The sequence below is a fragment of the Lissotriton helveticus genome, chromosome 8 (assembly GCF_964261635.1).
Source record: "Lissotriton helveticus chromosome 8, aLisHel1.1, whole genome shotgun sequence".
Lineage (NCBI taxonomy): Eukaryota > Metazoa > Chordata > Amphibia > Caudata > Salamandridae > Lissotriton > Lissotriton helveticus.
In genome coordinates, this window is record NC_136069.1 from 301,711,316 (window position 1) to 301,724,149 (window position 12,834).

At 49.3% G+C, this 12,834-nt stretch overlaps 1 protein-coding gene across 4 annotated transcripts in view; it reads left to right on the forward strand.

Moving 5' to 3' along the window:
• The window catches only part of PARP4 (poly(ADP-ribose) polymerase family member 4), a 2,216,130-nt gene that overhangs the window by 588,958 nt on the left and 1,614,338 nt on the right, over positions 1-12,834 (forward strand). For all 4 annotated transcript variants that reach the window (XM_078657066.1, XM_078657067.1, XM_078657068.1 and 1 more), the window contains one exon: positions 11,495-11,659. In XM_078657066.1, the coding sequence (XP_078513192.1) occupies positions 11,495-11,659 (165 nt within the window). The remainder of the gene's footprint in view (positions 1-11,494; positions 11,660-12,834) is intronic.

Below are 12,834 nucleotides of genomic sequence, written 5' to 3' on the forward strand. Positions count from 1 at the left end.
GGCTTCGTGTGGCTCCGCGTCCGTCGCTGGAATCGTAGGTGCCGAGATGATGTCACATACACTACTTAGGTGCCACCCTTGCACGCTGACGTCATTTCTTTCTTTTCCGTGCCAGCCGGTTAGAGCACGTACCCTAGTCACTTTTTGACTATCCTTTTGAGACTTTTTGTCTTCTCCTTTTGAGTCTTTGGCTCCTGGTGCCACGTAGGGATGCCTGGGTTTAAGTCCTGCAGAGCGTCTATCTCTACTGTCTGGAGCGCGACCATGACTCCTGGTCATGTTCCGACTGTCTGGCCATGGCTCCAAAGGCCTTACCGGAGCGGTCCAATAAGCTGCTAGAGGCCCGGCAGTCGTCTCCGTGCCATTTGAGGTCCAGGGGACGATCGAGGGACCGATCCCGGAGCCAACATCATTGCTCCTCGGGGTCGAAGTCTTCAGACTCGGAATCAGGTAAGAGACGACCTAAGTAGTTAAAGAAGTGTTTCCGCTCTCCGACATCTCCCCGTCGGTCTCCAGACACGGATGAGGGGACCAGGGGTACCACCCCCCTCCGCGGCTCCTTCGGAGCCTGAGAGTCCCGCGGCCTACCCGCTCTATTCGGGTCCATCAACGATTCCTGCCCAGGTGCTAGATTTTCTTGCAGCCTTGGACCGCATCTTCAGGCCTCGGGCTCCCGCAGCGCGCCCTTGGGCCCCGCGTCCCAGTTGAGGGCCCTCCCTTGCCGCCGGCTCTGCTGCCGGCTGCTCCGGCCCAGGTGCCAGCCGCGGCTCCGATTTCGGCACCGCAGTGGGTCCCATTCGTTCCGCCACTGCCTTTACCCGGGTTTCCGGACAATTTTGCCCCTAGTTACGACCCTGCTTGGGACACGGAGCCGGACCGGCGCCATTCCGGGCACCGTTCGCCAATTTGTATTAACCTGTCTCTCCCCCACCGCCGCAGCCTGTTCCACGGGCAGTGGAGGAAGTGGACTGGGAGGGGTCTGAGGACCCTCTCGCATGGTCGGAACAGGAATGGACAGAAGAACTAGAGGATGCCGGTGGCCTCGACCTCTCCTCTGACCCTGGGTTTCTTTCTCCTCCTGCTGTGGCCATGGAGGAGGGGGATACATACACTGTGGTGCTCCGTAGAGTAGCTTAGGCCCTTGATCTCGACCTGCCTACAGTGACCCTCAAGACTTATCTCCTCACTGAAGTACTTCAGCCGGCAGCGAGCTCTTTGTAGCGCCTGCTGCCGTTCAATGAGGCCTTAACTGACGGCTTGATGGGCACTTGGTCTAGACCAGCCACGGGGGTTCCCGTGGATAGGAACGTAGCCGGGCGCCATCTTCCGGCCACGGGTGACCCTGCTTTTTTGTCTACCCACCCAACCCCGGAGAGCCTGGTCATCAAGGCCTCAACTTCCCAGAGCGCATTCCCTACCGCTCCGCCGGATAAGGAATCCAAGAAGCTGGAACTGTTCGGTAAGGAACTGTTTTTATCTGCCAGCTTAGGGCTGCGGTCGGTGAACACCGCATGCCTCTTGGGCTGCTATTCCTACGCTGTGTGGGACAAGGTTGCACAGGTGCTGCCTCAGTGTCCTGAGGAGGCTCGGACTTTGCTTTCCCAAGCTGTTGCTGAGGGGAAAGATGCAGCAAAGTTCACCATCAGGTGTGGACTGGACACCGGAGACTCACTGGGTAGGGCGATTTCCCCGACAGTGGCCCTCCGTCGCCACGCCTGGTTGCAGTCCACTTGTTTTCCAGGGGATGTACAAAATTCTCTTATGGACAGGCCCTTTAATGGCACTCACCTGTTTGACAATAAGGCAGATAGTCCTATGGTCTCTCCACCACGCGCCTGGCCATGTCTGCTTTTCGTTCCTTTTGTGGCCACGGAAGGGGCGCCCAACTCGTTCGTTCAGCCGCAAGCCTGCGCAGAACCAACCTCAGGGGGCCAGCCTGCGGGTCAGTCCACCTCCACAACCGCAGCTTCCGCCTCAAAGCCTTCCTAGTCCGGGCTTTGGGGCTCACGCCACGCCGGTGGGCGGCAGGATTCGCCATCACCTTCCCCACAGGCGTTCTGTTATCTCAGGTGGGTGCTGCAAATTGGCCGAAGGGGCTACTCCCTCCCCTTCGAGACTGTCCCTCCAGCCATGCCACCTCAATAACACTGCATGTCGGCGGACCATTTTGCGCTTCTCCAGCAGGAAGTCATGACCCTCTTGGCCAAGGGGGCCATCAAGCGCGTTCCTGGGCCAGAAGTAGGACGTGGTTGTTATTCCCACTACTTTCTGGTCCCCAAGAAGGAGAAAGGGGGCCTGCGTCTCATCTTGGACCTCAGGAACGTCAAGCGCTTCCTCCGGAAGGAGAAGTTCAAGATGTTGACTCTAGCTCAGGTCTTGGCTGCCCTCGACCCCGGAGACTGGATGGTAGTGTTGTAGCGGTTCACGGTAGGCCACGAGCACTTTCAGATTGCCATGCTCCCCTTCGGCCTTACCAGTGCCCCTCGGGTGTTCACGAAAGTGATGGCGGTGGTCACAGCGCATCTGCTCAGGTCAGGGGTTCCAGTCTTCCCCTATCTCGGCGACTGGTTGTTGAAGGCAGGCTGGCCCCAGGCTGTCGTCTCCCACCTCCAGACTACGGCCGACCTCCTGCATTTGATGGGGTTCTCCATCAACGTGCCAAAGTCGCACCTGAGTCCCTCTCAGAAGCTCCCCTTCATCGGAGCGGTTCTGGATTCGATGCAGTTTCGGGTTTATCCTCCCGAGCAGCGAGTCCGGGATATTCAGGCTATGATACCAATCTTTCAGCCTCTATCCTGGGTTTCAGTCAGGATGACCCTCCGGCTCCTGGGCCTAATGGCCTCCTGCATCTTGCATCCTGCATCTTGCTAGTGCAACATGCCAGATGGCATATGCAGGCTCTGCAGTGGGACCTGAAGTTCCAGTGGACACAGCATCAGGGCAACCTGTCCAATAACGTCTGATCTCGGAGGGCACTGCACGACAATTGCAGTGGTGGCTAACGAATCGCAATTGGGTCAATGGCAGATCCCTCTCCCTTCCCCAACCGGAGCACACAGTGGTGACTGATGCATCCCTCCTGGGATGGGGCGGCCACATGGGAGAGGCGGAGATCAGAGGCCTCTGCTCTCCGGTGGAGTCCCGGCTCCATATCAACCGTTTGGAGCTTCGGGCGATCCGAATTGCACTGAAAGCATTCCTTCCCTCTGTCCGGGGGAGTGTAGTGCAGGTGTTCACGGACAACACCACCGCCATGTGGTTCTGCAACAAACAGGGCGGGGTGGGGTCATGGACCTTATGTCAGGAGGCTCTCCGCCTCTGGACATGGCTGGAACATCAAGGCACTTTAACACCTGGCAGTTTTTTTGAATGTCAGGGTGGATGAACTCTGCCACTGGTGCATGATGGCGTCTGAACTCGGACGTGACGCAAGGTCTCTTTCTGCAGTGGGGAGAGCCTTGGTTAGATCTATTCGCCACTGAAGAGAATGCGCAATGTCATCAGTTCTGCGTGTTGGAATTTCCAAGGCGGCGCCCGCTTGGCGACGCTTTTCGTCACGAGTGGAGCTTCGGTCTGTTGTACGCCTTTCCGCCTATACCACTTCTGCCCAAAGTACTGAAGAAGATACGGCGTGACCGGGCCGAAGTCATTCTTGTGGCTCCGATTGGGCATGAAGATACCGGTATCCCGAGCTACTCATCATGGCGATCGATCCCCTGATCTGACTGCCTCTTCGGGAGGATCTTCTGTCGCAGCAGCAGGGGACGGTCCTCCACCCAAACCAGTCCAGCCTCCACCACCATGCGTGGAGATTGAGCGTTGCCAGTTGAAAGATTTCGGCCTTCCTTACGAAGTCTGTGATATTATTCTGGCAGCCAGGCGTCCCTCCTCTAAGACGGTATATGCCTGCAGGTGGAACAGATTTGTGGCATGGTGCACTGCAAAGGCTGTGGATCCCCTTTTGGCCCCTCTTTCCGAGGTTCTTCTGTTCCTTCTCTCTTTGGCCCAGCAGGGCTCTGCTCTGGGCACTATCAAGGGTTATCTCGCGGCTATTTCCGCCTTTCTGTGGCTTCCAGATCAGCCTTCTCTTTTTAAGTCCCCAGTTGTTAATCGCTTCCTGAAAGGTATTACACACACGTTTCCTCCCGTGCCTTTCATAACGCCTCAATGGGACTTAAATCTTGTCCTGACCTATCTGATGTGCGCTCCCTTTGAGCCACTTCATAACTGTCCATTACGTCTTCTCACTCTAAATACGGCTTTCCTGGTAGCTATCACCTCTGCCAGAAGAGTGAGTGAGCTCCAGGCTCGGTCTTCTAAGTCTTCTTTTCTTTCTGTTCATCCGCACGAAGTGGTTTTATGGACTCGTCCTTCTTTCTTGCCAAAGTTTGACACGCCCTTCCACATCGGGCAGACCTTCACTTTGCCCACCTTCTTTCCGCCTCTGTATCCTTCAAAAGAGGAAGAGAGGCTCCACCATCTGGACCCAAAATGTTCTCTCTCGTTCTATCTGAAGTGCACACAACAGTTCCGGGTGGCTCACCAACTTTTTGTTAGCTACGTGGGCATCAAGAAAGGCTGGGCGTGCACAAACTGACCATCTCTCGGTGGGTCATTCTGTGCATCAAAGCCTGTTATTCGTTGGCTAAGGAGCCTCCTGTGGGGCTGCGTGCCCATTCTACCGGGGCAACGGCATCCACTACTGCCTTGGGGCGCAGCATTCCCTTGCAGGACATCTGTAAGGCAGCCACGTGGGCCTCGCTGCACACTTTTACCAAGCACTACTGCCTGGACAGCCATGTCCGTAGGGACGGCTTCTTTGACCACTCTGTTCTCCGAGACTTTCTGGTGTGATCTTGGTTCGCAGACCCTCCACCGGGGTTGGTATTGCTGGGGTATCTATTCTAAGGTAAGTAATCTATCACTACTGCGTTTCTTTCAGATGCAAAAGTTAGTTACCTTCAGTAACGATATATCTGTAAGAAACATTAGTTAGTGATAGATTCCTTACCGCCCCACCCATCCTCCCCGTTCTGTGAACTGATTTCTCGGGTTACGGTCATTCCTTTCAGGGCCCTAGTTTCATGGCACCAATGGTCAGTTTCTTGCATGGCTCTGCGTTCCTGGCACGGAAAGTCGTGTCACGAACTGACATCAGCGCGCATTGGTGGCACTTAAGTAGTCTCCTTGATGTCATCTCGGGGCCTAGGACGCCAGCGACGGACGTGGAGCCGCACGACGCCACCTTCCGACGCGCAGAGTTACTGCTGACGAAAACTTTCCGGATCCAGTCTAACGCCTGGGGATATTCTAAGGTAAGGAATCTATCACTAACTAATGTTTCTTACAGATATATTGTTACCGAAGGTAAGTAACTTGTGCTTCACCACCATGCTTGGCTGCGGTACTCTAGTATTCCTGTCGCTCCTCATGGACATGCCGTTCGACTCGCCTGTTTGGGGACAAGGCAGACCCTACTCTCGAGCAGAACAAGGAGAGCAGGGCCACAACACCTTCCTCGAATTATCTGCCACACCTCACCAGCCACATCCGCCCTACTGCTACCTTTGTAGTTTTGGCAGAGGTATCCCATATCGCCAGCCAATCAAACACAAATATGGCACCCAGCAGTTTCTCGTTCAGTGCTCACCGCTCCCGTGACCTCGATCAACAGACTGCGCCCAGTCCACTTCCCCCCTGCATCCCCACCTGCCAAACGCCTTTAGCATGCCAGTGGGTGGCAGGATCCAATGATACTTGCAACCCCAACACAATTAGCCTGGGACAAGTGATGGACGGGGGGAACTTAGGCAACTTGTAGAAGGCCCTACCCATGTAGCAGGACACACCTTAGATGGGATTTTCACCAACAGCCCTAATTTGACCTGCAGTGAGACGCTACCACTTGCCTGGACTGACCACGTCACCATTCAGTTTAAACTGACATACTCCAACCCCCATCAACACATGTCAGAGCCCAAAGAAGAGATAGAAATCAAAGCATGGAAGGATATCAAATGCGGAGAATTAGGTGATCTACTTAAGAAAACGGTTTGCCCTTTTCCCTCAATAGTAGAGGATGCCACCTCTGCCTACACTGAGTGGATAGAAACTGCATGCAATAACTTAGCTCCAGGGAAATGATGGACCCCCAAGCGAACCCAGCCATCAGCCCCTTGGTTCGTGGAAGAATTGAGAAAGCAAATACACCCGTGTAAACGCTTAGAGCGCGCCTGGAGAAGAAGCTATAAAACCGCTGATAAAGAGTCCTATAAGCTAAGCCTCACCCTCTATAAGAAACTATTACTTAATACTAAAAGGCTGTTCTTTACTGAGCAAATCGCTCAGGCAAAATCTTCCTCTAAAGAATTCTTTAAAACAATTACAAAACAAACTTCCCCCATTACTTCCATAAATCAAAGCAGTCCTGAATGTGTAAAAACGTAGCCACCTTCTTTCAGCAGAAGGTGGAAGCTATTTTTTTCCTCATTTATGCCCAACCTGATAGCGGAAACAGGGGTTTCAGCTGGGCTTATGCCCAGCGAAACCAAGTCTACATCGGCTTTAGACCGTTTCTCACCACTGGAGGAGCAAGCTCTTATTAAACTCCTGGCCTGGCTTCCATTCGATCAGGATCTCATCATGACCCCTGCCCAATGTCTGTGATCAAACTAGTCCCAGAGCTCATTGGTGCAGCACTTACCCCATTGTTCAATGCCATATTTAAATCTGGTCAGTTTCTTAAAAGATGAGAGAGCGCATCCATCCTTCTGTTGCTTAAAAACAAAGTCTTGATCCCAAGGACCCTAATAATTATAGGCCTATCTCTCGACTCCCCCTACCGGCTAAAATGATCGAAAAAGCCATTGATGCTCAACTTAGCATGTTCCTCTAACAAATAAGACACTAGATTCCACACAATATGGATTTAGGACAGAGCACAGCACAGAGCTGGCCTTAATAAAATCCATAGAGAAATGAGGGAGGCCCTGTACCAAGGAGGGAACGCGGTATTGATTATGTTGGATCCCTCGGCGGCCTTTGACACGGTCCATTATAAGGTTCTGATGGACCGGTTGTCAGATGGCGGTGTATAAGGCAGGGACTAAAACCTCCTGAAATCTTTCCTCACAGAAAGAGTTCAAACGGTGGACCTAGATAAAGACCGCTCTGAACCTTTTTCGCTTCCATGTGTAGTACCGGAGGGCTTGTCCCTCAGTCCCACACTTTTTAATGTTTATGTGACACCTTTAGCGGCCCTGATAAGATCTTTTGGGCTCCAATTGACATCCTACGCAGATGACATGCAAATAGTGTTGTCACTCCGGGATGGGGAAGAGGCTGAAACAGGAAAGAGATTCCATGATTGTATGAAAGCGGTCAGGTCATGGATGTCCTCAAATTGCTTGAAACTCAATTCGAGCAAAACGGAGGTCATTATATTTGGCAATAACATGAACGTCTGGACGCCAGACTGGTGGCTGGAGAATTTAGTAACCCTCCCGAGCCGACTAAGAAAGCAAAGAACCTGGGGGTTATAATGTAGAACAGACTCACCTTCGGGGACCAAGTAAATGGTGTTGTCGCAGCAAGCTTTTACCGTCTCAGAATTATAAGGAAGATAAAGTCCTTTATACCAGCAGAAAGTCTCAGGACAGTGGTCACGGCCCTCATTATGTCTCGGTTGGATTACTGCAACAGTATTTATCTAAATATCCAAATAAAACACCTAAACAGACTCCAACTCTTGCAAAATGCGTCAGCCAGATTGCTGACTTGGACACCCAAGTTTGTCTCGGTTAAGAAAGAACTAAAACAGCTTTATTGGCTCCCAGTCAAACAACGGACTCAATTTAAAGCCCTTTGCACTGTTTTTAAGGCCCTCCAGGGAGCCGGCCCCGACCATCTGAAACAGCGTTTTCAATGGTATGTTCCTAGAAGGGCTCTTCGCTCCAACGGAACAAAAGGAGTGTGTGACGAGGAGAGCCGACCCGGGAGCATGATAGGGGAAACGGTACCCTCCGGACTTATCGTCTCTCTCCCCACAGCAACCGGAGCCTGGAGTCACGTCAGTTCCCCGTTCGGCCTAACGCAGGCCTAGACGGGACCCTGTTTCTTTAACTGGGCCAAGTTCTCGGGAGATGCCGGCCCCTTAGATGACGTCACGGACGCGGACACTGAAAATCCCTGAAGTCGGACACAAGAGGTGTGTTTTTCACCCGGAGGAGGCGAGATTGCAGCAGCGGAGGAGACGGGTGGGCCGAGTAGGAGGAAAGAAGCCGTGGAGGTACTGAGGACACCAAGCCCGGAGAGCGGAGGAGGACGCCTGGAGATACCAGCCCGAAGTCTACCGGAGCCAGGGGGCCGACGACACCACGCACCGCCCAGCCACACTTCCAGAGAAGTGTGGCTAACACAGGTACGTTCTCGTATCGCGGGCTGGGCTTGGAGGAAAGGTTTAAAGCCGCCCTGACAAACACCGACGTCCCTCGCACTACCCTTCTTGAGCACTACCAGCACCCGAATGACCTAGAGTTCTGGCCATAACACCTGGCAGGTGGACCCTGGAAATTGTCTGGAAGTCCCCATCCAAGCTCACTGCTCTGCCTCGTTCTCGATCCAAGAGTAACCGAAACCAGTCACGAGACTGGTCTTTATCACATTCAAAATCATCCAGTAAGTCTAAAAAGAAACATAAGAAATGAAAGTGGAACTCTGCTCCATTTTACTACTTGCATTCCCCTGAGCGGGTGCAGGGCGGTGCCACGAATCTCAATCTTGCTCCCGGAGATTGCTGACATCAGAGCCGATCCTGCAACTGGTTCCATCACAATCAAAGTTCCTTGGGCCACCTTCTAATCTGCAACAGATTGAAGAGTTTGACGCAGCTATGCTCTGGCTCCTTGCCGACTCCCTCTGTTGCGCATTTCCGCAGTACCACACTGCACCTTTCACTATCTCCCCAACAACTGACAGAGGACCATCTTTCTGTTTGTGACAGGAAGTGCAAGCCCTTGGGCCAAGGGGGCTATTGAAAGGGTGTCTGCACCAGATGTAGGATGTGGTTGTTATTCCTGATACTTCCTAGTGCCTCAAAAGGACCGAGGCCTTCAGCTTGCTTTAGATCTGTACCCTCTGAATGCCTTCTTCCGGTAGGAAAACTTCAAGGTGCTCACACTGGCCTTGGTCTTGGTTGCCCTCAACCCAGAAGAGTGGATGGTAGCACTGGACCTACTGGACAACTATTTCCATGTACCCTTCCTCTTGGCCCTTCGGCGCTACATGCATGGTGAGACAGGAGCATTTTGGTCTCCACGGAGGACCTCAGGTGATCATGAAAGGGATTGCCGTGGTAGCAGTATATCTTCTGAGGTCAGGGATGCCAGTCTTCCCCTACCTCAAGGACTGGCTGTTGAAGGCAGAGTTGTCAATGTGCCGAAGTCGCATCGAACTCTTTCTCTGACACCCTCCTTCATCTAAACCATTCGGGACACAGTTCGGTTTTGTGCCTTTTCCCAAGAAAGAGAGTCCAAGATATTCCAGCTATGATCCTGATCTTTCTGCCTCTGTCCTGGATTTCAATGAGGTTGAGTCTGAGGCTGCTGAGACTGATGGCCTCCTGTATCCTGCTGCCCCCCTAATGTAGATGAGACCAAGGGATGATACTCAAAGGTGCTGCTTAGAGAAAGAGAGAAATAAGGAGAATTTAGTCCAGTGAATTAAAGACGAGTCTCAGGAGTCTCTACAAGATAGAAAAAATAAGTTTTTCTATTTCAGTACTATATCTCCCTGGACCGCTAGCCTGAGTTTTACTGAAGCTTCCAACCTAGACAGTAAATTCGCCAGGCATCTTGAAGTTTCTTCCTCCTGGCGTCTGATAAGAAGACCAGTCCCTGGTTGGTGTTGGCTATTGCTCCTTTGTATTCCAGGTTATGGCACAGTGTCAAGCAAGATTTTTCCCAATTAATCAGGAATATGAAATTCTGGAGAGCTTGCACCATAGCCTATGTATTCATCAGATCTTGTTCTTGAGATGGCGCTTGAATTCGCAGATCGTCTTAGTAGGGAGGAACTACAATCATCTGAAAATGTATCAACCCCAGAACTGACGCTAGAACCTTCTTTCCTTACTAGAAAATCATGTGAGTAACACCCTTTTCCTCTCTGCTGAAAGGGGACTGGAATGATAACTCTTTTCCTGACGAATGAGGAAATACTCTTGCAGAGGGCCGGTATCTTCTCGCCTGTTCAGTGGCATTCTGTTTTCACATAATGGGGTTTTGGAAAACGAGGCAACATCTTGATCGAATAACAATGAGAAATGATCTAGAGCACCCAGTTGTCTGAAAGTCCTTCCATTTCTGGTGGAAGAGCAGAAGTCGACCTCCAGCTGAGATAACCTGTTTCTTAGACTAGTCAGGACCTTTGTTTCTGTCCGACTTTAGTTCCGGACTGTCGAGAATTGGAGTTGAGCTGAATACCCCTTAATTGAAACCTTCATCTGTTGTGGTAAAAATCGGATCTTTTCTTCTTGGAACTGCCATTTCTTCTCTTACCACTCTCAAACATCTTCTACTTAATGCAGAATTGTTGGGTGTGCTTCTGAGATTCAATGGATGTTCTCAGAACTTCATCTAATTCCTTGCCAAATATTCTGTTGCCAGAGAAGGGCATCCTTAAGAGGCAACTCTTTTGGGCAGCGTCAGCCTTCAAACCCAAATAGTGATTTGGTTACATGCTACCGAATCTTACCGAATCACTAATTGGGTTTTGGAATAAATACAGATTCTGCATTTGGAAGGGGCATGTTGAGGGCGTACCAAATCTGTAAGCTATGTAGTCGCAAAACATTAATATTTGATCACCTCCTCAACGGAGATGTGGTAAGCCATTTGCAAATGGGAAGGGGTCCCCAGGGGATCCCTTCCTCTTAGTGAATGTTCCCCAAAATGTTTTTTTATGAGCAGGCAGTGGTGCTTGAGACCACTGCCTACCCATAAAAAAATATTTGTTGCTTTAAAAAAAAAAAAGCATCCTGTTTTCTTTTACGGAAAACGAGCCGCATTGAAAAAATATTTCTTTATTTAAAGGCAGTCACAGACATGATGGTTATCGCTAATCTTAGTGGGTCGCAATTTGTTACCTACCTCATGGTTGGTCGAATTGCAACCCACTAAGAATCATTATTTTGAGAACAAACCTATTAATTCATTTGGAGGTTCACAAAATAACAATGGATTCGTTAGAAGTTGGTTCGTAAATTGCCACCACTTCTGAAAAAAAATGTTTTTTTTACATTTCATATAAGGAGCCACAATTTGTGAATCTTTATTTGTTGCATTTTATGATTCTTTAAATGGAAACTTTGTATATGATAAATGATTGAAAAATATAATTTTTCCTTTTATAGGCTTACCCACATAACTTTGACGCCAGGTTATTTGAGAGTTAGTGTAATGTGCATATCATTATTAATGGTACATTTCTGTTATAGGATGTTTTTACTGTGAGTGTTGGAAACTTACCACCGCAAGCGACTGTCATTATCAAAATCACCTATGTCACCGAATTGAGTATAGAGTTCCGAAATGTGGTTTTTACGATACCTGGTGCAGTGGCACCGTGGCAGGAGGACAAAGCACTAAATGAAAATACACAAGTATGTCAACATTTTCTTACTTTTGTTTTGAAAAGGTGTCACTAGCATGATATTGTCAATTATCATGGATTGTTACAAATACTTTTCCTAGTATTGTTTCATGGTAACTTTGTGAAAAAACAGTTGTATAATTTAAACAGTTCCTATATTGCTGTTGCATGATTTCTAAGTCACTGCATTATTTTGATAACATTAAAATCTGATCCTTTTTTTCGCTTGGCTTAAGTATCAGTATTTTATTGATACTCTGTAATCCTGCATGTGAGGTTTTTTTTAATCTATGAATGTGGCAAAAAAGGAGGCTGCTAACAGCAAAGAAGGCCGCAGAGTCCACACATGAATGAATGCATATCTAGTATTATTCAGATCCTAGAAGGTCTTCTCCATAGCTGACGAGTGCTTAATCAGATATGCCAGGTCGCTGTGGAGAGCGTTTTCTCTGCAATGCTAGTAAAACGTCTGAGTTAATGTCCTCACTTTTAAATGGAAGACGTAACTGTGAGACACATGGGGACAGGGGTTGCTAAGTAGATAGATAAAGCAACAGTCATCCTTGATGAAATTCTTTCTTAAGTTCACTACTTTGCTCCTTTTTGTTTTTGGGCATCTTAGTCAAAAGTGATGATACACTCTTGGGTATTATGTGAAAATAAAGGAACCATCATAAAAAAAAAATACCACAGCGACAAAAAAGTATTTCATTTTGTCAACGGTGAAGAAAAAATAATGGTATTTAATAATGTAAATGTCAAATATTTTTGACAAAGGTAAAAATCTGAGCCTGGGTACTTGCAAACTTGTCATGTGCTCCATCTACCTGAAGCATATCAGAGAGATGTTAATTTATTCTGATCCTCCCAGATGTTTTCTAGTACCTTGCCATCACCAAAGATATATATTGTTTGGAACATCTGATGTATGGCAGCGTATTATATATAAAGCACCTGTCCACATGTGAAAGGCATTTTTGTATCCCAAGACGATAGTGTCAATATTTTTAATTATTTGTGAAACTCCTTTGTGATTTCTCCTTAGTTTATAGGCTGTCCTATGCTTGTCTATGTCTTCCGGTTGGTACGAGCATCACTAATGTCCCACTGGGGCTTTCTGAAGGTTGATCATTTCGATGGCTATCTTGCCCACTCCTTGTCTCTACAGATAGAGATTTTTTGTAA